Genomic DNA, 26,506 nt, shown 5'->3' on the forward strand with positions numbered 1-26,506 from the left:
CGGTGCCGCTCCCCGGAAGCGGCTGAGGGGAGCCGCGAACCCGCGGTCCCGGGCCCCGCGCTCCTCCCGGGGGGCGTGGCCGTCGCCCCGCCCCGCCCCCCGCGCCTTCCCATGTTACCCCGCGGGAGCGCGGACAATGAGCGGGGCGCGGGCGGCGGGCTGGCGGCGCGCGGTGCAGCGGCGCTCTCGCGAGAGCACGGTGAGTGGCCCCCACCTCTCGCGAGAGCCCTACCGGCTGCGCCTCCTCCCCGTCCCCATCCCACACCCCACATCCCTCACGGCGGGCGGGGCGGGCGGTCCCGGCCAGCGGCGGGAGCGGCGCGGACTCACCGGCGATACCGGAGCCGAGCGGGGCGGCCGCCGCCGGGCACGTGAGCAGGCGGGCAGCGGGCGGGCGTGCTCTCGCGAGCGCGGCGAGGCGCGCGCGGGGCTCGCGCAACCGCCTCAGTCCCTCTCTCCGTCCCTCAGTCCCGCCGTCCGTCCGTCCCCTTTCCCCCGCCGCTGGCGCCGCACCGAGCGGGAGGCGCCGCCACCGCCCCGTTCCGTCCCCCGCCGGCCCGCAGGTAGGAGCGGCGCCGCGCCCCCGGCCCGCCGCCATCTCGGGGTCCTGCGGCGGCCGCCCCGCCGTGAGGGGTGGGGGACGAGGCGGGAGCGCGCGGTGGGGAGGGGGCGCGGGCCGGCGCGCGGCGGTCACGCGCAGGCCCGGCCCGGCCGGTGCCGCGGCCCCCGGGGCGCCCCCGCCCGCCGCCAGCCGGAACTGCGGCCGCGCCGGGCCCGAACAAAGCCCCGACCCCCCCGCCGCCGCCCCCCGGGCCCGGGAACTGCGGCTCCCGCTCGGCCCCTCGGCGCTGCAGCCGTGACGCGGCTCCGCCGCGCTGCCCGCTGCCTGGAGTTGTCACCTGCTCCCTGCCAGCTCCAGCCGTGGCCTCGTTCCTCCCTCCTTTCTTAACCGTTAAAGGCCGTTGGAGTGTAAAACTGCTGGTTTTGATGCCCATCTGGCCTTAAGAATTAATGAATTGAGCAACAAGAATCCTGACAGTGCAGGCAGCCGTTTGCCCCCTCTTTCTACTCAGTTTCACTTTCATATAGTTCAGGCTGTGCTTACAAATCAAGCTGCGGGGGTGTTTTTTTTCTTCCTGTGGTGGATTGATAACGTTCCGTTTCTTTAATGTACACACTCTGCTTCCCGAGTCAGAGTAATGAGATACAAAGTTCACCTATTCTGAAAACATCCACAAGTTGAAAAGAACTTTCTGGGAGCCTGAAAAACTGCTTTGTTAAATGATAAATGAGGCATTTACGCTGTTGAAAGAAAGCTGAACCATCCCTCAGATTCCAAATGTGTGGCTGTTTTTCTTTCCACGATGCAGACCTTTGGGAAAAAAGTATCTAATAGTGGTTCAAACTGCTGAACGATCTTTATTCTTTTTACTCAGCCTTAAATTCTTCAGGTTTTTTGAACTGTAGGTGGTCCTGATTTCCTGGAGTCAGATAAGTAGGGAGCAGCTCTAGTCAAAAATGTAAGTTTCTTAAAGCAGTCTGTGTAGTTTTCATGGGGAGAAGAAAAGGGTACATTTTCAGGAGCTTCTTTACAAAGAATCTATTGTTCCAGTGATTTAATCTTCTCATATTTGAAACGTTAATATTTTAAGTTTTCAATGTGCTAAAATGGTAAATTGTTTTTATAACATGTAGTGGAACATACTAAGGTTTTTATTGTATTCCCAAGGAATTAGTGAACTTCTGTCTTGAATTTTATCAAAAAAATTTCCCAGAAATATTCATTACTGAATTCTGAGTGAGGATACTGGCACTCAGACCTTGGATGTGTTTGTGAAGTGATAAGCCAGTGTTTGTACTTCTGCATTGTGCACTTGGTGCTACATACATCCTGGAACTAAATGATGAGAAGAGAACCCCAGAGTGATTCCTAAATGTGTGCTTAAAATGTGGATATCCATGTTCCAGAAGATAAGAACTTAAAATCACTTCAAGAGAGAGGAAGACGAGTCAGTGTTTGGGGCTCCAGGCTGAAGTTTTGTATAGCTGTTATATTATAACCACTTGGGTTACTCAGGAATAAACTGCACTTTAATAAAAACACTCATGAATTGGGTGAGAAATTAGGAAAAGCTGTGTGCTGCCCTTTGCTGTGGCTTGCACATGTCTCTGCTGAGAGATTTGGTGAATGCAAAGGTATTTTATCATGTAATACTCAGCAGGCTTCTGGATGGCTCAACAAATCTGGGGGAGAAGCTGTTGCAAGCAGAGCTGCAATGAAATTATTTCCATTCAGTTTGTTCATTTATGAGGTTTTTTTTCAATGCTGCTTCCTTTCTTCATCAGCTCTCTGAGTCAACAAGTCTTGAAAACAAAAGCAAATACTTCATAATATTTCTGAACTCATTTAGTTTGTGAGTGTTTAAGTACCATATTGTGCAGTCATAATTTCAACAAAAGGGTTTTTATTTTGAGCACTGAACCAGTGAAACAGTTCTTTGATTTTTCTCTGCAGCTAGAATACTTCTTGCAACTTCAAGCAGGATTTCAGCTGGGAAAGACCAGGATTTTATCCCAGCCCTGGAAGTGCCTCAAGGCAGATGGAAATTCAGGTTACCAGATCAGAACACACAACTGTTCTGTGTGTGAGGCTTTTTTTTTTTTTTTTTTAATGGTAAAAATTGGTCTGTGATTTGTTCTCGTGTTGGTGTCAAAATTTTGGTGTCTGAGGGGCTGTTGGTGCCCACACCTGCTGGGAATGAAGGAGGATTGTGTCCTTGTTGTGCATGGGGGCACAGCTGTGTTGCTGGAGTTTCCCAGTAAAATCCCACAGCATTCCACAGAGACTCTGGTTTCGGCAGAGCCCCTCAGCTCTGTTAGTGGCTCCATGGAGCTTTTTGGAGCTGCAGGAGCCTGTGTGCATCTTCTTACTGAAGAGTGAGGGCTCTGAAGGTGTCCCTGGGATTGAAAGCAGTAGAAAGGAATGGCTGGAAGCCATAGAGGTGTTTGTGGTGTGGTCACCACAGTGACAGCAGTTACCTGTTGTTTCTGGGTGTTACTTCTTTCCCTTTCAAAAAATACATGGGTTTTGCCTTCTTTCTCTTTTGTGCTTGAGTCTTCTTTTTTCTACTTCTGTTTCTGTAAGGGAATAAATACACTTGTAAAATGCACCTCTTATAAAGGAGGCCTGGTTGAATTTATTAAATTATATAATGAACAGAAATAGGAAACCAACCTCTTTTATGTTCCTTTTTGCATTCAGATGTTTAAAACTGTAAGTTCTTTTGAGATTCTTGATTGCTAAACCAGTCATTTTAATTCCCCATTTGTAAATATGCCTGTTCAGATGTCACACTTTCCTGTTCTGAAGCAATCCTGTGTTACAGTCACTTCAACTCTCAGATTATTTTGTGTTCCTCTGATCAAGGAAGTCCCTGGGATGAAGATAAACATAATCCTAAGAGCTGAAACTCCTCCAGTTGTTGTGCCTACAGCAGACTGGTTAATCTGTGCCCAGAAAAAGCGTGAGTCCCGTGTGCCAGGTGCTTCTGAAGTTTCATGAAGGGCATGACCTTTGAGGTGGCTTGAACAAGATGAGTGCTTTTCTTGCATGTGGAACAGCTATATTAAATAACCACTCTGAGTATTGGGAGCTGAAATGAGCAAGAATCTGCTTTTCTCTGAGGCAGCTGGGCAATTCCTCCTTTGCCTTTGGACAATACAGTGGCCTTTTCTGTATTGTCCAAAAGTTAATCCCTTGGATTTGAGATCCATTGTACTTGGTCATTCAGCAACTAGATAACATCTGCTTCTAATTTCCTTGCAAGTTCTTGGTTTTGCTACCATTAATTCTCAGAGCAGCATGGGGGGGCTGCGTGTCCAAATTCCAGATCTCTCCCCTCAATAGCCCTTTTTGCCATGATGTGCTGGAGCCAGTTTTGCCCAGGAGCAGAAGAATTGTCCCATGGCAGAAAGGATTGCCACACAGAGTACGATGTGTAAGAGAGGAGGAGGAAGACTTATAGATGTTTATCCAAAGAGCAGGCTTCCAAAAATTTCTATGGTACTTCTTTCCCAAGGGTGTACGGTCTGCAAAAGGATTGTGTTGTTACAAAATGAGGGTGTGCTTTTCAGCTTGTAGATAATTTCAGGTTTTTACCAAAACTGAATTTATTTGTTCTAATTCAATGTGTTTTGAAGTGAAAGTAAAACTGACTAGAAAGTGATAACAGTTACTTTTCATTTTTAAGACTTTTTTTCTGTAAATAGTGGAAGAGGAATGGGTAAAAGATGAGTTCTTCTAAGAACAAGATTAACATTAAAATTACAGTAACTCTACATAAGTTAAAACCCCCTGAGAGTGGCAAAAGGAACAGGGAGCTGGGGACTTATTTTCAGCCTATTTGTGTTCCATAAAAGGTGACAAGCTGAGGTTATTGTGTTCAGCATGATCAATATATTCCAAAAATTCACTGAGTTTAACTGTTCTCAGGTCAAACTTAATATTGGAGCAAGAGTTCATAAGCTTTATTGAAAAGATATGTTCAGATTTACACTAAGACAAAAACCTTCTATAGTGTTTAAAAATCAGCCTCATTTTGGGCTCTGTTTGATAACAGTGTACTCTGTAGGATTCAAATTCCTTGTTTTTGTTGTCTGCCTTTATAGAACACTCTTTTGCAACTTGTAGATACAAATTGTTTTCATTGTCTGCATTTGTCTGGAAATCTAATAACATTTTGACTTTCAACTTATTTCGAGATTGCTTGATATTATATATTTTCAAACCTTAATATGGCCAAATTTCTCCCCAGAGATCTTAAAAAAGGTGTACCTGCAAGCCTGTCTGTTCCCAGTTAGCTGAAATTTCATGGAGAACAAGTAGCATAAGACTTTGAACTGACTCGTGTCTGGCTCTGGAGGCAGCTCTGTTCAGTCCTGCCCATCTTGTTGCTGTGACTCAGTTGATGGCACCCTCTCTCAAAAGCTGGCCCTGCTCCATGGGAACCTGTCCCTATCAGATACTGGCATGGAATCTTCAGCACAGGAAGTGCTGCCTTAGGATCACGTTAAACCTGACCCTGTGGAAGTTAAACATCCCTGGTGTGAGGGTAGAGCTTTTCCCCCACCTCTTTCTGTTGTCTTAAAGGATGGGGTTGGTTAGGAGTGGGGTGCAGCAGCTGTTGCAAGATGAGTTGTGTGATAAATAGTGGTTTTTTGAGGATATTCAAACTGGTTAATTTAAGTACTCAAGTACCTAATTGGATTTAGGGCATTTCCTGACTAGCACCAATTGCCAACTTGTGCTGTGTCTTCATCATACACTTGTCTTACTGTCCCACTTCATGCTTTTCCATAAGATTGTCCCTCTCTGTGTCTTTGTCTTGGTTATTCTCCCATCTTTCCTATTTTTATTTTCCCTTTGCCCCTTCCCTGGGTGTTTGCAGCTGCAGGAGCAGGGTGTGGTTCTGTAAAGCTCTGGAGTGGGGTCTCAGCATGGCGCCATCAGGTCCTGCATCCCTGGTCCTGCCAGGCTGGGGTGCCATGGGGTTTGTTCCCTGCTAATCTCTGCAGCAGCACACAATGAACTGCCAGTTGACAGCTGTGACAAGAGGATTAGGGAGCATTTGTTCAAATAAAGGGTGTTTTTCAAAAGTGGAGAACTTTCCTGATTTAGTGGAAACTTGAATAACGTTGGTCCTTGCACTAACAGCAGGACACAGTGAGCCTGTCCTGACCACAGGGGTATCTGTGGAATTGCTGCTGGATCAGGCTCAGAGAGCCCTGTGGAATACCTGATTTTATGAAGAACCCAGTAAGTTCAGCTTCAAATCCTTCTGAAAGAGGGTGAATGAACTAGGAAGAAATTCAGGCATAAAAATTGAATGAGTAAGGATTAGCTTGTAAAATTGTCGTAAAAGTACTTCAAAGAATACTGAATGAATGTAAGATGAAAGCATGGTACCCAGGTGAATATTAGAGTTCCTCTCTGTTTGAACTCAGAAGAGTCTTGATTTTTACAATATAGTTCTTCAGTGCTTTCTATTCAGGTGTCCTCCAGTGTGGCCCCCTTCTCTGGGACATCTCCCTTAGAATTCACCTGGTACGCTCCCCCTGTGTTCCTTTGTTACTGTTTTCCTCTGATGCTTTCTGCAGTGTTTTTCTGTCTTCTGCCTCAGAACTTTCAAACTTTTTTCATACCCATGTTTCTCAATCTCTTATTCTTAAGAAATGTTAAGTCACACAGTTAAGCTTCCTTTTAATGACTCCAGCGTATTTGAATCTTAAAAATGTAGCTGAAATGAGTTTAAATGCATTGATAACAGAGTATGTAGCAAATTGTATAAAGGAGTTAGTTTGCAAAGGTGGAGTTGTATGAGTTATGTGTATTTTGTATATTTTTCAGGGAATCTTTTTTTTTTTACATAAATGCATAGTAACATGCTGCTACTGAGCAAAAAACCCCAAGTGCTTTTCAGCTTCGTGCACTGTTGGAACAGGCTGTGTATTGAGCAGGCAGTGGGGCTAGAGACCTCTAACCTTGACCTTTTTCCTTCTCTTTCCAGTATGAGAGCCATTGCCTTCTGCAGAGCTGGTCTCTTCAAGGAAAAGTCTTGCTTTCATTTTGTCCTTTCCATTCCTCCCCAAACGTACCTGTTCTCTTGGGAGCTGACTTCATTTGCAGCTGTGCAGCCTGTGCCTGTTTCTTTTCCCAGTGATTGTGTGTTTGATGTGCTCCTCGGTGGCACTGCTGGAGAAGCAGAACTGCTCTGCCCACCTGGCAAGGGCTTTGTGGCGGCGGGGACCCAAGAGCAGATTATTCCTGCTGGAATATTTTCACATGTGTTGAATTGCTTTAAACTTTGTGTATCTATTCCAAGGCTGGAGGAGGATGGGGTGAAGTATTACAGTTATTTCTGCTCTGCCCTTAAAGAATATTTTATAAAATATATTCATTGCAGCATGCTGTGGATATTGATAGACTGTTTCGTTAGAACTTTGTGTAAACGCAGTTGAACCTAATATTTGAGTGCTAGGTTAGTGTTTTAGTGGGACACCAAAGAGTCACCTCTCTCTTGCAAGCAGTGTTTTAGGATCTTTAACTCCCACAGGTGGTCACGGTGTCAGTGCCAGCCCCAGGCAGGCAGTGCCGCTGGGATGTGGTGCCATCTCCTGACTCACTGGGGTCTCTTCCTGCAGGAGCAGGGTTTTCCTTGGGTCTCCCATCCCAGCACTAAGCCTGACCTTGTTTAGTTTGAGGTCTGAGAGTACAGGCTGGTGTCACAGCTGCCATGTAACAGAGTAAAGAATCCCTTCAGAAATGCTGTTAGCAGTGCAACTGCAATTGGAACAAGAGGTCTTGTTTACTTCCTGCAAAATGTAAAACTTGTTTTTCTTGTTCACATCTGTCTTCGCATCAGTAATTGGAATTTTACTGCATAAAGACTGAATATTATGTTTGGTCTTATTTACAGATCTTATAGCAGAAACTTTTTGCCCAAACTTCAGTTACTTTTAACTTCCTTTCGTCCTGTTCTGTGGTGGTAGAGGTTTCATTTTCAAATATGTGTTATATGCCAAAGTCATCTTGGATTCTATGGGCCTAAGTTTTTTGTGTTCTTCTCACAGACACAGTACAATAATATAGGGTATGAATAAAGCCATTAACCAGAGATCAAGGCTTACATGTCAGTAAACTTTATAGATGCTTTCAGACATCGCAAACTTCTGAAATTCACTTTTCTTCAGTGTGAAAGTAGCTTTTTGTGGAAGAAGAGTAGTATGTATAGGAAACACTACTGTATTTTTATCTGCAATAATATATGTAGGTTCTGGGTACCTCTTGAATCTGTTATGTGATAAAAGCCTTGTAAGATTGAGATCTTTAATGTTTTTTTAGCTCAACATGATGCATAAGTTTAAAACTGCATCTGTTTAAAGGGATTTATGACTAAAACTGCTTGTTTTTCTACAGAATTGTCTGGTGTTTCTCAGCTTGAAGAAGATCTGCAGTCATTATTGATCCTCTTTCTTGGCGTTACCGTTTTTGAAGTGAAGTTTGCCTAGCTTTCTAGTGTGAGCTCTCTTTGCAGACATCTTAAAAAAAAACTAAACAAAAAGAATTTTTTGATCCATAAAGTAGACAAGCTCTAGTTCTACAATGTCCAAGTCATTCCAGCAGTCATCTCTGAGTAGGGATTCACAAGGTCATGGGCGTGACCTCTCTGCAGGAATAGGCCTTCTTGCTGCTGCTACCCAGTCTTTAAATATGCCAGCATCTCTTGGAAGGATGAACCAGGGTACTGCACGCCTTGCTAGCTTAATGAATCTTGGAATGAGTTCTTCATTGAACCAACAAGGATCTCATAGTGCACTGTCTTCTGGTAGTACCTCTTCCCATAATTTGCAGTCTATATTTAACATTGGAAGTAGAGGTCCGCTCCCTTTGTCTTCTCAGCACCGTGGAGATGCAGACCAGGCCACAAACATTTTGGCCAGCTTTGGTCTGTCTGCTAGAGACTTAGATGAACTGAGTCGCTATCCAGAGGACAAGATCACTCCTGAAAACTTGCCTCAGATCCTTCTACAACTTAAAAGGAGGAGAGCTGAAGAAGGTTATGGTAGAGATGGCAGATCATCCACACGGGAACCACCATACAGAGTACCTAGGGATGATTGGGAAGAAAAAAGGCATTTTAGAAGAGATAGCTTTGATGATCGTGGTCCTAGTCTCAACCCAGTGGTTGACTATGACCATGGAAGTCGTTCTCAAGAATCTGGTTATTATGACAGAATGGATTATGAAGATGACAGATTGAGAGATGGAGAAAGGTGTAGGGATGAATCTTTTTATGGTGAGACTTCGCATAACTATCATAAATTTGACAGTGAGTATGACAGAATGGGTCGTGGTCCTGGTCCCGAGAGATCTCTCTTTGAGAAAAAGAGAGGTGCTCCTCCAAATAGCAATATTGAAGACTTCCATGGATTCTTACCGAAGGGTTATCCCCATCTGTGCTCTATATGTGATATGCCAGTTCATTCTAATAAGGTGAGTTATGCACCAGATACTTCTATTTTCCTTTACGTTGTAGTATCTGTTCTGTTTTTTCCTATTTCTTTAATTATTTCTATGGCCTGGTTGCTTTTGAAATGATCTGAAAGTTGGTTTGAGAGTGAAAAAGGCACTTGGTTTATTTGCAAGGTAATTGTTGACAAACATTGTAAACCAGGGCTTTACATTAATGTATTTTATTTGCCCAGATTGCTTAACTTCAAGTCAAACAGCTATCATCTACTGGGATATCTTGTTTATATTTTACATCTACATGTTCTCTTAACCACAAACATCTGGCATTCAAGCAGTTTTGGGGTGGGTTTTGATATTTTTTTGTTGGTTTGGGGTTTTTTTTGCAGTGTATCTACTGTGCCATTCCGGAAGCTAGTTTCAGCTCTCCTCCACATCTGTCTTGATTGCTGATTTATATGTAGTTAAGATGCATTCTTGCACAGTTCTGCTTTTTCCCTGTCCAGAGGGAAAGAGTTAATGTAGAGCCCTGGAACTTATTTGCAAAAGTAAAAACCACGTTTTAGATTAGCTCATTCTTGCCTTTTTAATTTCACTTTAACACTCTATCTCATACTATGGCTGAAATTTGTCGTCATTTTTCTCCTTTTTTCACAACTTTCTTAGAACACTTCAGACTCACTTTTTATTGCCACATGTTGCATCTATCCCTGTAGACTCTCCGAGCAATCAGTCTGCTGTTGCAGTATCCTGCTCTGTGTTCCTAGTAGTGTTCTTTACTTGGCTCACGAGTAGAGTGGATCTTCGGGTGTGTTCGGTGATGCTGAAACTTCCCTCTTAGTTATCCACGCCTAGTGCAGCTCTGCAAAGGGAGCAGGTTACTCAACATGATTCAGATGGTGTTTTCAGAGCCTTCTCACTTTCACCTTTTCCAATGTACTCATCTTGCTGATTTCCAGTATACTAGGCAATTTAATTGGCTAATTGGCTAATACAATGCCCCTCTTGTCACAATTAGTGGCTAATTAGCTTGAAGGCCTTCAATTGAAAACATAATACATGCTATTACTGTAAAATTGATACAATGTGGAATTGCTGTTACTAACCATTTCTTTACAGTTACCTCTCAAAAAGTGCTGTTCTGTACATCTGATCTTTTTGAAACACAAGAATTATTCTTTCCCTGCAAGGAAAGGATCAAACCAGTTCTAGAGCACGCGCTGTATGGCTCCACCTGATCTGACAGTTTATGAACTTGTGTTGCTTTAATTACTTTTGATATAAAATACAGTAATCCAGGTTTCTTGTCTCCTGTATTTGACGTTTATTTTCACTAAAGTTTTAAGTGTTAACAGTTTAGCTGCCATGCTCAGTTCTGTAAAAGGACTTCATTTGGTTAGATTGAAAACATTAACTTCTGAGGCCCTTGAAGATGGCAACCAGTGATCCTGTAAGTAGGGGTCTTTTTAGCTCTTTATTTTAAAGACTCATGACTCTTAGTGTGCTTTGGAGTGCAGATCTAATGAAAGGATATCCTCATGGAAATACCTTTCCAGGTATGAGAAATACCCAGTTCTTTTAACAGCATTACCTAAGTGGCTGACCTCTTCTGTAACATGTAAAACTTTTTTTCTTTTTAGGAATATACTTTGACTTTAAAACTGCTAGTACACAATAAAATACTTGTGGTTGGATCATCTGGTTCTTATGACCCAAGTCGAGGCTTTATTTCTGATTTCAGAAATCATGTCACCACAAGAATTTTCTCTTTCTCTCCTTCTTTCCTCTGCTTTGCATACCCAACCATTATACAATTCCTTATTTTGTGTCTCCTACAAAATCAAATCAAGTAAAACATAACTTAAAGTAATCTGATTTGAACCGAAATGTATGGAAAGCAGAAAGGGAATGCTTTTCATAGCTGGGACTATGTTAATTTATTACTGTAGTAACAAAATCTCATTTTCCCCACATCCAAATAAAAATATCAGTGATTTTAAAAGTGATCAAGCCGTGTGTGTTTTAAATGCAAGGAAGGTGTTAAACATCCTTAGTGTAATTTAAATTGGCAGAGTAGTCTTCTAGTGTTTTTTTTTATTTTAGTGATGTTCTTAATTGCTTCTTTAATTTGATGTGTTTATATTTTAAGACCGAGTTATTTTCTGTCTGTGAAGTAAATCGTGCCCCAGTTACTTCAGGCATTTTGTCAATCCTGATCCCTTTATCAGGGAATGAGGTGTTAGATGTGGAGGGATTGTTTTCCTGCCGGAGACAAAGGCTGATGCAACCTGAGCAGATGAATTTGGAGGTGAAACGCTTGAACCTGGTAGATCTCAGAGGGAGAACCTGGCTGTGGCCCTGGGAGAGGGCTGGCTAAAATTAGGTGCTCGAGTGTGGCCTCATTTTCTGAGGAACAGAGTGTCCTCTGGCTTGCATCAACCGAGCCAAATGGGAATCTGGGTTTTCAGAGACTCAGTTCAGGTTTTCTCTCGCTCAGCTTGGGGCCTTTGTGTTAATGAGTTCCTGTAAATACAAATAATCTGGTGCCCCAAAACCCTGGGGTGGGGATGCTTCCAAATGGGTGCAGGCAGCGAAGGGAATCCAGATTAAGAATTGTGTAATAAAAAGTTAATGTAGATGAGCTGCCATTGCTCCCTGGGGGAGAAGAAAAATCTGAAGTTACAATCATATCCCCCTTTTCTGCCAATTTAAAAGCATTTTAATACAATGAAATCTCCCAAACTTTGCCTGTGGTTTGCAGATAACTTGTACATCAGTTTTGTGTTGAGACAGATTCAAAGCATGTTATGTGTGGTGGAACCAGCCACTGGGGCTTTACTGACTGTGCCCCTGAGTTTAGAGGGGTTTGGGGTTTAAAGGACTGTTTTCTAGAGTGTAATGCTAACACTTGGTAACAGGTATTGAACTGAAGAAACTTCGTATTGAATGGTTCGTAGATTTTTTTTTTTGGTGGCTATTTTTCATCCTAATTGCCAGCCTATTTATAGTTGCAGAGCCTACATCTTGTGCAGTTAACAAGAAAAAGTGGTGCTCTCATTTTACATCTTGCTAAAAGGGATGACATCATCTTGCTCCATGTCAGGAGCATCATGGAGTAATATTGTAGTACTTTATGAGAGACTTTAAATCCAGATTTTTCTCCTTTGTAAGAAGTGCAGGGTAGGCATTTAACATATGGAAACACTACAGTGAGCCTTGGGAATGTCTCATTGTATCCAGGACTGCTGTAGTGTGGCAGAGACCAAAAATCTGGAAAGATAAGGGATTAGGCAAAAATCCTTTGTGGGTGCTGAGCAGAAGCAGACATTAAAGAAGAGCCACATAAAGCAGTTGCCAGAGCACTTTGTGTTCGTAGTTGAAAATGTGGCTGATAAGAAAAAACCTTCAGTTGGAGAAAACCTTCAGCCTCAAGGTTCTTGAATGACTCTCTCCCCTGTTTATCTCTGCTGGTCCTTTTCTTCCCTGAGGAGCAGCAGAGTGAAGGTCAGGCTGTGGCTCCCAGATGTGCAGGAGGGAAACTCCAGAGCTTCTGTCACTTCACAAATGTGAATAAAGCACAGATTTGTGCTCTTAATTGTAAGAGTATAAAGATACAGAGATCAGGCACTAAAATAAGTAACTTCCTTTATAGTTAAAATGGTCTGCAGAGCAAAAGTAGAAATCCCTCATTCCTTTCTAGTGCTTCAACCAGAACCAGGAGGAGTTTTACCTGGATGATATGGTTCAATTTCATTACTTCTCCTTTGTACCATCTTGGTTTAGATCTGCTTTTTTCCTTTATTATTTCCCTCGAGTAGTCATATATTTTGTATTTCACCTATATATTTGTAGGTTGTCCTAGCTATGCACTTAGGTTTCTTTTAGTCTTTCCTTTCTGAATTCCGTGCAATTTCTTGGCCTCTTTATGGTTCTAAAAATTGGAGTCTTACTTCATATTAATCTGTAGAAATCTGAGGAATGAAGCAGAGTAGAGGAAATTCTGCAATGCCTGAAGAGATACAAACAGCCTTCAGTTCCAAAGGCTGCCATGGCCCTGTGTGCCAGGGCTGGAGTTTTCCAGGGAGCTTTGCACTCTGAGGCAGGAGCAGCCCTGTTGCCATCAGACACCCTTTCAGCCAGGTTAGCAGAGAAGAGGTAGGTCCAGTGTCAGTGTCTCCTCAAAGCACCACCCACAGAATCCATTCTCTGTTGATCTGCAAAACTGCAGCTTAGCAGAGAAGACACTGCTGTAGGCCATGACTTTGTGGGCAGGACTGCCATGTGTGGCTGCTAATTGTGCCTTGTTTACTTTGCTGCAGGAGTGGAACCATCACATCAATGGAGCGACTCACAGCCGCCGCTGTCAGCTGCTGCTCGAAATGTATGAACGGGAAGTACAGTAACTGGGGAGGAGGGCTCAGCCTGCCATTCCTGGCTGTCCTGTGCAGGGCCTGGAGCTGGGCTGGATGATCCTTGTGGGTCCTTTCCAGCTCAAGATGTTCCCTGATTATAAATAAGTGTTGCACAAAGCAAGTTTAGAAAACTTACTGTGCCTTCTAGGGGATAAAAGCAACTTGGAGCATCTTCAGGACAAAAAGGGATCCTGGTTCATAGCTTTGGAATCCTACTGATGTATATGTAACAGCTGGAACTTAGCAGTTGAGACTCTGTTGTAATTGTAGTTGTTGATACCACTTGTACATTTTTGTTGTAAAACCAGCAGTTCTGCAAACAGAGTAGGGAGTTTGTCCTGAGGAGCAGCATTTCTGTCAGGGCTGCTCATGGCTCTGGCAGTGGGCCTGGAGTGTTGCCTGTGCTGCAGCTGCCTTACACCTCCAGGTATCGCTGCTTGTCTTACACAGCAAGAGGAGATTGCATGTTTCTTACATTTTCTTTTAATTTTGTTTCTTTTAAGATACCCAGAATGGAATCCTGACAGTGATTCAGGACATGGAATGTAAGTAGTAATTAATTTTGAAGTATTTATAATTGTTTATTTGAAGCAGAGGGAGTTCCTAACATTTTATGTGAAACAACACATTTCATTTGGTTCAAATGGATTCCTCCCTTTGTTGTCCAGCTGAAGGGCAGCAGTAAAAGTAGGCTGAGTTGTGTGCATAGAAGCTCTGCAGAAATGAGGGTGTTTTGTGAATGAAAGCTTCACGGTTTCTTGGTTTAAAATGACAATGTGTTTTCTCCTCTTTCTAGGGGTGATCCCTTTATGTTGCAGCAATCTACAAACCCTGCACCGGGAATTTTGGGACCACCACCACCTCCATTCCACCTTGGAGGACCCCCTGTTGGGCCCAGAGGTAACCTCAGCAGGCACCTACTTTCACCAGGCTTAATTTCTAGCTAGGTTTTTTGGGTTTTTGGTTTTTTTTTTAACTCTTGTTTTAATTTGTCACTGGTGTTCTAAAACAACAAAGGGAAATATTTTTCTCAGCACTAGAGCTAAAATACTTTGGCTATGGTGGGACTAAAGACTGGTACTGTGTTCCCACACTTCACCTTTTTGCCAACTCCCTATGGCTGGTGATTTTTAACTGAGATTAATCTACATGTGTTGAGCACTTGGATTTTTTTTCCTATGTAGGAGATTTTTCTGTCTGTCTTCTGAGTAGCTACATGTTGGTGCAGTTTTCTGGTAAGAATTCACTGTCCTAAGTGTTTTTTCCCCCTATTTTCAAGTGAACATGAGAAATAAATTGGAATAGAAGTGAGAAGTGGGAAGATGGATGATGCAAGCCTCTTCCTCTCAGGAAAGGAGGCTAAGAATCAGATTCTTGCCTGATGCTCTTCCTACCTTTTTGGTAGTTCAAATAACTAAAAGAGCAAAACTAATTAATTTACCTGGATATCCTGACAGAGTACAAATATTTTACTTGTTTACATACAAATATTACACTTTTTTTACACATTTTTTTACAAATATTGCACATTACTATGTTTACTTACAAATATTAGACTTTTTTAATTACAGATGTATTCATACTTTATTACATTAAAATAACATCATTAATTTTTCAAAATATCTCAGATTTAACTGTAGGCCAAACTATTTGAAAGGGAGTTTTGTTTGGTGGTTTTTTTTATTTTTTTAATGGATATTGTGATTGAATTGGTGATGTTTTAGAGCCTAAATCCTCAATTGTATAAGGAGTGTCTTAGATAAAGAAATCTCACATCCTTTGTGTACAGAGAAGTTTTCCTCTGGCAAGTCTTACTTAAACAGGAGATTTTTTTTTCCAATGGGCTGTACTTATTCTCTGCTGTTCCTGAACAGCAATAAATGTAGCTCTTTCTCTAATGTTAGAATGAAGAGAAGGAGCAGGAATTAGGACCTCAAGTTACAAGAGCTCTGAAATAAATAAAAAGCCTTTTTAGAGGGCAATGAAATAATTAGTTTTTAGAACTTGATCTCACTCTGGTATTGCAAGTGACATATCTTTTAAGAACTCGTGATGAGACATGTTAATCCCAGTCTTACAGGTTGAGCTAAGCTTGTTCATTCATTTAATTTCTTAAAGGAGCTGGAAATGGAAATATGCAAGGACCCAGACACATGCAGAAGGGCAGAGTGGTTAGTATTGAAATTCTTTCTTTTTTTAACTCACATTTTTGTTGTATAATTTTTCTGTGTTTGCTTAAGGTGTGGATTTTGTTTGTTTAATTTATTGGTTGTCTTTAGAATTGAGATTTTAAAATTTCTGTGGAAGTACTGAAACAATGGCATGAGATTGGGAATTTGTTGTGTTGAGTACTCTACAAAACATTTATTCCAAAACTGTACAGAACTTCTTTAGAGGTTCTCTTCATGATGAAGCTGTGGGAAGTGAACTTAAGGAAAGGCAGCTTTGGCATGGCAGGCATCTTACTCTGGAAATCCATAGAAATTCTGTGCCTTTCTGGATGCATCTTTTGGTCACGAGTGAAGATAGATAAAAATAGTTTTTAAAAATTTAGACAGTTAGACCAGTAGAGCAGAGCCTTAGCAGAATTTAGTTTTGCTGGTACTCAGATTTTCTCATGCTGTGTGCACATGCTTTGTGTTCAACAGGAAACAAGCAGAGTTGTGCACATCATGGATTTCCAGAGGGGAAAGAACCTGAGATATCAGCTGCTGCAGCTCGTTGAACCCTTTGGGATAATCACAAATCACCTGATTCTAAACAAAATCAATGAGGTAAGGTTGGGTCCCAGGGCACTCCTGGTAGGGCTGGCTGGTGTGTCTGCTGGGCTTCCTGTCACTGTCTGAGCTTTGTTTTTGGAAAAGGAGTTGCTCAGCCACCCACTGAGATGCCACATCTGTCATCAGGGGCATGTGGGAAAGGAAAGGAGGAGTGTGTTTCCAGAAATGCTCATTACTGCATTTTCACTTATATATTGGAAAATCCTCCTGGTTGGTTGTTCATTGCTTTCTCAACAGCACTACATTCTGCTCTTGTTTGAAAACTATCTGAAAACTTATTAGATCTTAGTTTGTATTATGGAATGTGTCTTATTTTGAAGTGTGAAAAAAAGCAATACCGTAGAAGTGGAAAAAGCAGGAAGCAATTGAATGTTTTGAATCCAAATCTAGGTGGAATGTAAACAAACAAAATAGTTCTGTTTGTGCACCTAAATAAAGTGTCTGCCAAGTTCTGCAGGTCAGTTCACGTTGTAACCAAAAAGCAGTTTTCATTTCTGATGAAGTTATTTTTAAAAGGAAGCATGGAAGAGCTTGAAAATGTGAAACAAAATTAGATTCCTGAAAGAGCAGCACTTAATTTGATTTTGTATGATTTCAGGCGTTTATTGAAATGTCAACCACTGAAGATGCCCAGGCTGCAGTGGAATATTATTCAACAACACCTGCCCTGGTGTTTGGTAAACCAGTCAGAGTCCACTTGTCACAGAAATACAAGAGAATAAAGGTAAAACGCTTCTGCTTTTTTTAGCATTGCCTTATTTTAATCTGGGGCAGTGTCATGAGGCTGCTGCATTTTAGTTATTCCTAATTTCTGTACTTCTCAGTGCATCAGATTAATCAAGGAACAGTCACTAATGTATATTTTTTATATAGGTCTTAAAAAAATGTCTTTCCCTTTTAATCTTAGAAACCTGAGGGTAAACCTGACCAAAAGACTGAGCCACCAAAACCAGAACTCGGCCGTGTGATCCACCTGAGCAACTTGCCCCACTCGGGCTACTCTGACAACGCCGTGCTCAAGCTGGCTGAGCCCTATGGGAAGATCAAGAACTACATCCTCATGAGAATGAAAAGCCAGGTGACTGCAGGGGAACCCTGGGGCAGGCCTTGCAGGGAGGGTTAACTGGGAAGAAATTACACTTTCAGTGGGGCATGTGTGCACTTTGTGCTCTGGCATAGGTTTGGAAATGACCCGGGTCTGTCTAGGTCAGGGGTTTGCTTTGAAGCTTCCTGTGAGATGTCCGTGGAATATGAGCTGCTTTAAAAACAGAAAAAAATTATTTCAGCATGGAGATTTACTTATTGGGTTATGCAGATTCCTGCATGGAGCCTTGGGATTGTTTTCTTAGGGCTGAAAAACCATTACCTATGAAACATAAATATATTCCACTGTTACATGTTTCTTTTATTTACCCTTTATTTTTCATTCTTTAAAACTAAACAAAAGCAGTCCTACTGTGCTTTCCTAGCTTGGAAGAGTAAGGTTTGAAGATAGACCATTGCATGTGTATAGTGAAATGCTTTGGATGTGCATGGACAGGATTTCTATAAATATACAGGATTTTAAAGTATTTAGCTCTAATTTTTTTAAGCTTTACTGTCCCAGTTCATTGCTCTCTTGAGTAAAAAAGAAAGTTCTATTGCTCTTACATATAGATGGGTGCCTGAATCCCCTAATGCCACACTTGAGAAGTGAAAAATTACTAAACTATTGTGTGACCTCTAGGAAGTCCTCCCTGACCTTATTTCACTGGAAAAACAAAATCCCTTTGCTGTCTAAGTTGGCTGCTGAAACAGCTTTCAGTTTTTTGGCGAGGATATTCCAACCCAGATGTGTTTGTTTAAAGCTCATTCAGCAGCCTCATGAGATCTCACAAAGCTGGAGGAACAGCAGTTGCTGCCTTTCTGTTTCAGCCTTCTCTCAAAAACCAAAAATAAAATCCTGAGGTAGTCTCACAGCTACCCTGAAATTCCCAGGTACATAAGCACTAAATAAGAGTTTCATTGTCTGATACATTTTTTTTAAATCATATTTTACTTTATGGTGACTTTTTTGGCAGATTATTTGAATGCCTGTTTAATTTCAGAACTGTTTCTGGGACAGGTGTTCTGAATGGAGAAGCTGGGGTTTGTAGAGCACTTGGGCAAATGTTAAAGTGTTTGGTGAGGATGGATGTAGTTGAACCTCGTGGTTTTGTTTCAGTATTTGGAAATGCTGTGCTTTAAGTTAAATCGCTGCCTGGAAAAGTGTTGTTTGTTTCAGAGTCCTTTTTAATATGTGTTTTAATCTTTTCAGGCCTTCATTGAGATGGAGACCAGAGAAGATGCTTTGGCCATGGTTGAGCATTGTGCCAACAAAGCACTTTGGTTCCAAGGCAGATGTGTGAAAGTGGATTTATCTGAAAAGTACAAGAAACTGGTGTTAAGGGTAAGGACTTTTTTAATTGTAGTTGAAGATATAAAGGAAAGTAAATGACAGCCATTGCTTGTTGAAAACTCAGTGTTGCATGTAAAATTGAACAGTTGGCTGTGATATTTTCTGGCTCCTCAAGTGCAGTTACTTGGCACAAGTGTGGTGTTATGAGACAAGTTAAAGGATATTCCTTTCAGATTAAACCCAGTTACTATAATTCAGATTTTAGAGTAAATTATGCAGGTTTTAATTAAAATTACTTCATTTAGAACATTCTCTAATGTGGGATCCTTTTTCTTTCCCCTTTATCTTTGAAAATGAAGAAGGTTTGTGAAAACTTAAAATGTATTAGAACTGCATTTCTGCCTGTGCAGCTGATATGAAGGAGGGAAAGGTTGACTGAAGGGTTTTATACATAACACCAGGGTAATATTCATGCAGTTATAGGTGGTTCTTCATCAGACTGTGACAGTAGGTAGAAAACTGAGAGGAGGTCAGCTGGGCAGAGCATGGTGCTGATAATGCCAGGGTTGTGGGTTCAACCCTTTTGGGCCATTCACTGAAGAGCTGGACTTGATGATCCCTATGGGTGCCTTCCAACTCAGAATATTCTGTGATAATAATCAAGTCCTGTGATAATGAAAGTAGGAGAAATCTGAACTGTCAGGCTATCTCCTAGAAACATCAGCTTTGTTATGGAACTTGAAGAAATCTTACTGATGCACATGGTAGTGCAGCAAAATGAGCACTTAGTGGCAATTTTAATAGGTTTCCTTTTTACTGCCTACAACTGACATTTCCTGTTCAGTAATTCATAAACAAGTGAAGTGATGGGAGTCTGCTAAAGGTTTCCACTAATGATGGAGAAAAGTACAGCTTAGGACTGATCTGTGCCACTGCCTACACTACATGCTGTTGGTTCATAAACAAGCCAGGAATTGTATGTGAATTTTCTGGAGCAGGATGTCTCATTTGTTTTGTATTGAATAATTACTGTGAATTAAGGCAGGGGATTTCTAGGTTTACTGATCAGTTGGTGGGTGGCATGGACAGAGTTCCTGGGGGTTAATGTAGCTGGAAGCACTTGTCTGGATTGGATTCTGGTCTGAATTAATGCTGCAGCAGTTGTGTAAGTCATAGTCTGCTGTGACTCACAGATTTCTTAAATTTTATTTTAGATTCCAAACAAAGGAGTTGAACTGCTGAAAAAGGATAAAACCAGGTAATTTCCTATTGTTAAAGCATGATGTTGTTTAAAGGAAATATGAAAATACCTTACTCAGAGTATAGAAACAATACAAAAGAGTCAGGCAAGCTTTGAGATCAAATGGCTGGAGGTTGTGCCCAGAGATTAACTGTTTCAAGTGTGCTTCCCACCCTCTTCCTCTAATGATGGAGATTTCACAGCCTCTTCGGGCTCCTCAGGAAATCCTTTGCAGTCCCTAATTAGCCTTGCCTTCCTGCAATTTAAACCCACAAGCAGTTGTCCTGTCTTGTAAGGATAATTTCTCCTTGGAGCAGCCTTTTGTATGTTTGAAGAATGATGTCCTTCAGGGTTTCCCTCAGCTTCCCATTTTCTGAACTGAAACACAATCGTTTCCAGGCTTGTCTAAAGAAATAAGATCTTTTTTTTTAGTAATTTCTGGGCTCTCTCCAGGTTTACAAGCAGCAATGTTCTTTGTTCTTTACAGAAAGAGAACATACTCCCCAGACAGCAAAGATTCTCCCAGTGATAAGAAGTCTAAAACAGAACCTGCTCAGAAACCTGAAAGTGGCAATACAGAAGAAAAAGTGAAAGAGGAGAAACAGGAGGATGCTGCTGAGCCTTCAGGTGCCAAAAGTGGGGAACAGACAGAGCAAGATGAGCCCAGTTTACTCCTGGAGTCTGAAGATGAGCTGCTGGTGGATGAGGAGGAGGCAGCTGCACTGTTAGAAAGTGGCAGCTCAGCAGGAGAGGATGCAGATGTTGCCAATTTAGCTGATGTGGCTACTGAGGAAAAAAAGGACACACCTGATGATGCGACTGTAAAAACTGAGGGAAATGTTGCAGCCACTCCAGCAGCCAAGAAAAAGCTTAAAAAGGTAACTCACACAGTGAGCTGCTGAGTGGGGGAAGCCCAGTCTAACTTAGGTAGCACACCACGTACATTCTGGTGCAGACCTTCCTCTGTGGGTCTTTAAAACACCTGTCTGGAGGGGAACAGGTGTTAAAGCTCCTGTGAAGAAAATGGAAGATCTCACTGGGTGTAACTTGCGCATGGATTCAGTTATAAATCCCTGATTCTGTTTTGACAGAAGCTTTAATTTTGGGGCTTCTACCCTTGTTGCTTGCTGGGGATTTGCTTGCTTTTCACCTTTTTTTTGATTAATACTTAGCCAGGAACTGTGTTCTCCCAAGCAGTTTCTCAGCAAACTGTCTGTAGTTACCCGTGAGCCAGAAATAATGTTCAAAAAAATAACGGACTGGGGGCTTGAGGCTAATCTAGGCTTGGACAGAATTGGATGTACAGTTACACACCTTAAACTGAGGGGCAGGTAGGGCCATCTGCAGTTAGCCAGGGCCCCTTTCCCACTGGAGAAAGACAAGAAATGTTTTCAGGATGTTTCCAGTCACAAGCTACTTGTTGTGAATTCCCTTTTCCTCATCACATCATCCCACACTCTTGTGGTTTTTATGTCCTACATGCTTTGTTAATCACACTCAGTTCTGTGGAGTAGTGTGCAAAGTTGTAATAATTTGTTGACTTGGAATGTTGTTTTGCAAGAAAAGCATGTTCCTAATTAGTGAATGAGATGTGCATGGATCTGAGTTTTGGGGGGTCCTTGTCAGGAACCTGGTTAATGGTGCTGAGATGGATACTGGCCATGCAAATGGCATTTCCCAGTTTTCTTAGTGTTCATTATTGGTATGTGGGCACTGGCTGTGATAAACTGCTTCAGAGCCAGACTTCATTCTTTGAAGACCCACATTCACAAAGCTGATGCTGCCTCAGTCCTGCTCTCAGTTGCTGTTAAGTATATGGAATAGTGATATCTCCATATCAGCAGGAGCATTTCCAAAAATGCCAAATTTAGACAGTCCCTCTTCTAATGCAACCTGGATCTTTAGAGGCCTTCACAGTTTGGGTGGTTGGTGGCTTTGGGTTGGGTTTTGTTTGGTTTTGTTTGTGCTTTAGTGGTTGTTTTAATGGGGATGTTCCAAGCTTTCTACTGGTTGAAAAGAGTTTTTAATTCTTTTTTATGAACTTTCATACCATTAATGGGGATAGAATTGTTCTGGTAAGGTTTCGCCTTCTGTTCAGGCCATGAATTCAAGGATCTTATGGGATTCTCAAATAGAAACAAAATTTGTGCACTCCAAAATTACTTTCATTTAAAGTACTCATGTTAAAAGAACTTTCATCTTGAGAATTTAGGTGGTTTTGGCTCTGTTCTTAAGTTGAAATTATGCTGCTGTGGTGAAACAGTGGCCACTCCTGATGCAAAAACAAAATCATTGTGAAAGGGAATCCTTGATTCTGGGGGCAGTGGGGTACAAAAAGAGCTGGTTAAACCTTGAGTAACAGTGTGAGTGAGCGAGGCAGCTCTCATAGAAGGAGTTTGAGAATGTATTTGTGCTGTGAAGCTCAGGGGTTTGAGGGGAGCACTCAGGCTGAGCTGACACGGCCCCTTGTCCCCGCAGCGCTACGTGGGCGGCTTCCCGCGCAGCATGGAGGGCTTTGTCACCCTGGACGAGGTGGGCGACGAGGAGGACTCCGACCACCAGAAGCTGCGCAAGTCCGGCCTGGCAGCCAAGGCTGCGGGCAAGAGTGAGGACAGCCTGGCAGAGATCAAGGTGGACAAGATTGAGGAGCCAGAGCAGGAGAGTGAAACGTTAGAAAACGGAACGAAAAGCGAAGAGAATGCCAAGGCTGAAAATGTTGAAGCTTCTGATGCTACGACAGCACAGGATACTGAGAAAAGCGCCCAGGAAAACACAGACCCCCAGGGCGAGCAGGAAACAAAGAGTGTTCTGGAGAAACCTCTTGTCCCAGATGAATTTAGGATTGGGCCATACCAGCCAAACATTCCTGTTGGTAAGGCTGTTTCCATTTCTTTTCCAAAATGTCTCTGTGCATCGCAGTAGCATTTCTCATTTCATCTGACTTTTGTTTTTGGCAATACATTGCCCCATAGCCTTTCATTTTAGGGATTTCCCCTCCTCCCCCTTCTTCACTCCTGCCCTAAACCCAGTATTTTCTTCCTTTTTTCTTTCTTTTCATAGAGTTTTTCATAACCCCTTCCTTAGGCAGAAATTGACAGAGGTATCTTTTAGCAACACAAATTCAATTGCTAGCACAAAGCACAACAGTGGTAATAGTTCAGAGTCATATTAAGTACTCCAAAACTGATCACAAAATGTTGTGAGTTCTTGAAGGACCTAATAAAATGGACCCTTAATTCAAAAGGTTGATTATTAAATTAAAAAAAAAAAAAACCTGCACATATTTAGTTACTACTAGGCCCCTCCTTGACTAAACTAAAACAGAGACTTTTAAAGATAAAGCAGCTTTTAATGTAAAGTGAATTATGGTTTTAAGATTTAGCTGAAATGACATATGACATTAAAAGAAATGATGTAGAGTAGATCTCTTAGTTTATTTTGTGGTGTTTACTCCTCTAGGTGTGAATTATGTGGTACCCAAAACAGGGTTTTATTGCAAATTGTGTTCCCTGTTCTACACAAATGAAGATGTTGCAAAAAAGACCCATTGCAGCAGCCTTCCTCATTATCAAAAGTTGAAGGTAAGGCAAAAACTTGTTCATTTTAAATGGCTTGATTCTTTCTGGGGAATAGAGCTCAACGAGACTGGACTGAGAATAAAAATACCTTTCAGGCAGTGGAAATTGGCTTACTCACTTTTAACTCTAGATAGACCTCTCCAAAACGTCATCTTGTGAAAACAATATGCAGAATACGCAGTTTAAAGAGTGGCTCCAGCATTTTTTTTTATCTTGTAAATTTGGATTAAAGAGGGAATTCCAATTGGAATAAGGCCAGGCCTAGAAGTAGTGATGATGCAGAGTAAATACAGATGGCCCAGATCCCTTCCAGTTGTCCCTTTGAGAGTGTTTTCAAGCAGTCAACAAAGCTTAAGATGAAGTTTTTATATGTTTAAAAAAGGAAAAACCTTTGCAACTTCTGATTTTGTGAGCACTTTTTCCATTTTCTAACTGGATGAGGTATCACATGATTGCATGGCATGAGTGACAATGCTGCTGCTGTAACCTCCTACTGTGAGCTGCAAACATGACCTCCAGGAAAGGGCAATCCCAAAGGAATTCTGATAGTCCTGCAGTGTCACATTAATGCATTTCAGGGCAGTTGATCCCTGAGCTGAAAGGAAACCCCAGGGGCTCCACAGAGAAGGAGAATGTGGCACCTCATAATTCAAACATTTGCCTTCTTGCAGTAACAGGGAACCCCTACATAAACAAAGGACCCAGGAAGGCAGATGGCACAAAAATTGTCACTAAACAGTACTGTGAAGGAGTAGAACAGAAAATCAATTCCCATGCAGGATCTTGTAGGAAGAAAATTCACCTCATCCATCACCATAGTGTTTTTTTCTTTTTTCTTTTTTTTTCCATTGAGGTACCTGCTTATGGGACGTTAAAGCCTTGATGTAAAAAGGGAAGGGGGGAAAATGCCAATTTGTGAGCTTTATTACTTGAATGAAACGTGATTTGCTTTGCTTTTTCTATGGCAGAAATGATCAGTGAGCTGCTTGTGGGTGATTGTGTGACTGTGGGGGGGGTTGGAATTGGGGAGGGAAGGGAGGAATGCAGCTTCTGTTCCATAGTGACACTTGCTTGGAGCTGGAAGTCTCCTTTGCTTGGAGAGCTGGGAGAATGAAATAGGTGAATTGATGTTGCTGCCATATGTCATCAAAGTGGTACCAAATTCCTCAGACTTCCAAATTAACCCTTCTTCAGAGAGGGGAGATACTGAGCTATTGTGTCCCTGCCTCTGTAGAGGGCAGATTCCACCCAGGTAAGTGGCTCAGTCATGTCACAAGTCCATGACAAAAGGAAAAGGAATTCCCTTGGCTTGCCAAGGAGAGCTCCACTCCAGGGTGGGGAGAAGTGCCAGCCTTGTTAGTTATGACCTTTGCACTTGCAATTGACGCTCACAGATTTTAAACTTGGAAATTGGATTTATGTTTCCATTCTTTATGTTGTGCCTGTGAGAAACTCTTTAAATATATCCCCAATGTAACTGCTTTCTTTCAACAGAAAATTCTGGATAAAATGGCAGAAGACTTCAGGCAAAAGAAAGAAGGTTAAAAAGAAGGAAGGATGTAAGGAAAACGTGGCTTTGTTTTTAATGTTAATCTTTTTTAAAAGCAGTACAAGTAGTAGATGGAAATACTGTATTCTTTTTTGTTTTAGTGAGATACAGTAGGCATTATAGGTCTGTTCATGTGTTAAATGTTGTAGCAAAAGCATATGCAGTTAAGTTAATGACAACAGTTTGTTCTTAATGTGAGAATGGCAACAACTTTTCATTTGACACTTCAAGCTATTACAGAAAAAGAAATCTTGCACCCTTGTGGAAAGCTCGTCTATGAGAAGAAACTGCGTTTAAATGAAACTTACTACTTTCAAGCTTCAGAAATTGTCTTTCAATTCCATTCTGAATAAAAAATGAAAAGTAATACTGTATTTTTATTTTATCTAGAACATTCCGTATTTTGGTCTGAGCCTAGCAGCTGTTTAATTTTGAGTGTAAGGCTGTCATTGCATTTCACTTTGGAAAAGTCGTTAAATGTAAGTTGCATTTTTAAATGTTGAATTGCAGTTTCTTTTAATGTCACTGCTGTTATCTATAGCAAATAGGAAAATTAGTGATTAGTCAGCTTTACAACTTTGTGATTTTTTTTTCCTAAGCTCTTGGTAGACTTTCCTATTCAGCTATTCCGTGTATTTTTAGTGAGAAGTAAATGCCCATTCTCTGACCAGTATTATTTCCTTGAGCTCTTCCTGCTTTTACTTGAATCTCGTCGCTGTCGTACATCTCTGGTATATCAAAAGCAGCATTGGAGTCCTAAAAGGGACAGAGGTATCTTTATATTCTTCACATGGAAGTTTTCATACCTGCATTTTAACACCATTTTTTTGTTAAAACCTGGTTTTGTCAAGACTCTTTAGAACTGTGCATTTAATGTACCTGCACATGTGAGATGTGAACAGGAATTTGCATGTGTAACCTGTGTTTATCTGTAGTTTTTGTTATTTACTGCTTATTTGTGACTTCAGGTTACTAAAGTGATTCCCAATAAACAAAGCTAGACCACAGTGATTTGTTAGAGATGTTTGGCATGTTAACCAGTGTGTCTGCTGAACTCTATGCTGTGTCATGTCACCACACCAAAACTCAAGCTCTCTTTTTAAAATGTGCATGTTTTTAACACCTTTGCTTCAGCAGCTTCCTGCATAACTCTTCTTTCTCTTCCCTAAACCCTCTTGCATTTCCAAGCAAATTAAAATACCACTTGTTAAAACCCTGGTAGGTATATTCTGCTGACACTTTTATTTCTGGAGTTTTGGGATGTTCTCATCAAAGCTGAAGCCACATCCCATTCATGCAGACAAAAAAGACTGGGGCCCATTCTTCCAGCCTGAGCCTCCACCAGTGAGGATCCAGGGCTCGAAGGGGTTTGGCATGCAGGAGGCTGAGTGCTGGTGAAGTTAAAATGTCCTTCGTTAAGCAGGCACACCCAGCAGACACAGGACTTTGTGTTGTGTGCAAGTCAAGCCTCGAGAACTTGTTTTTCCAGCTGTGACTTTGTGTTGCACCCTCACCTGAGGGGGTGCAGTCCCTCAGAGCTTG

The 26,506-nt window shown here is 41.8% G+C and overlaps 1 protein-coding gene across 4 annotated transcripts; it reads left to right on the top strand.

Annotated features, from left to right (window-relative positions):
* The first annotated feature begins 124 nt into the window (after positions 1–124).
* Positions 125–26,171, top strand: MATR3 (matrin 3). Of its 4 annotated transcripts, none has more exons than XM_030957114.1 (15): positions 125–199; positions 7,976–9,052; positions 13,348–13,409; positions 13,944–13,985; positions 14,237–14,340; positions 15,559–15,611; positions 16,089–16,214; positions 16,819–16,944; positions 17,128–17,298; positions 18,517–18,648; positions 19,812–19,855; positions 20,325–20,715; positions 22,316–22,709; positions 23,297–23,418; positions 24,910–25,971. In XM_030957114.1, the coding sequence occupies exons 2-15, from the start codon at positions 8,162–8,164 to the stop codon at positions 24,958–24,960; spliced, it is 2,709 nt and encodes a 902-aa protein (XP_030812974.1). In that variant the 5' UTR covers positions 125–199; positions 7,976–8,161; the 3' UTR covers positions 24,961–25,971. The 4 variants fall into 4 exon arrangements, with proteins under 4 accessions (XP_030812974.1, XP_030812976.1, XP_030812975.1 ...); XM_030957113.1 differs by lacking the exon at positions 125–199 and adding an exon at positions 260–563 and having other exon boundaries at positions 24,910–26,171; XM_030957116.1 differs by lacking the exon at positions 7,976–9,052 and having other exon boundaries at positions 144–199; positions 24,910–26,171.
* The last annotated feature ends 335 nt before the right edge of the window (positions 26,172–26,506 follow it).

This window comes from Camarhynchus parvulus, chromosome 13, assembly GCF_901933205.1.
Source record: "Camarhynchus parvulus chromosome 13, STF_HiC, whole genome shotgun sequence".
Lineage (NCBI taxonomy): Eukaryota > Metazoa > Chordata > Aves > Passeriformes > Thraupidae > Camarhynchus > Camarhynchus parvulus.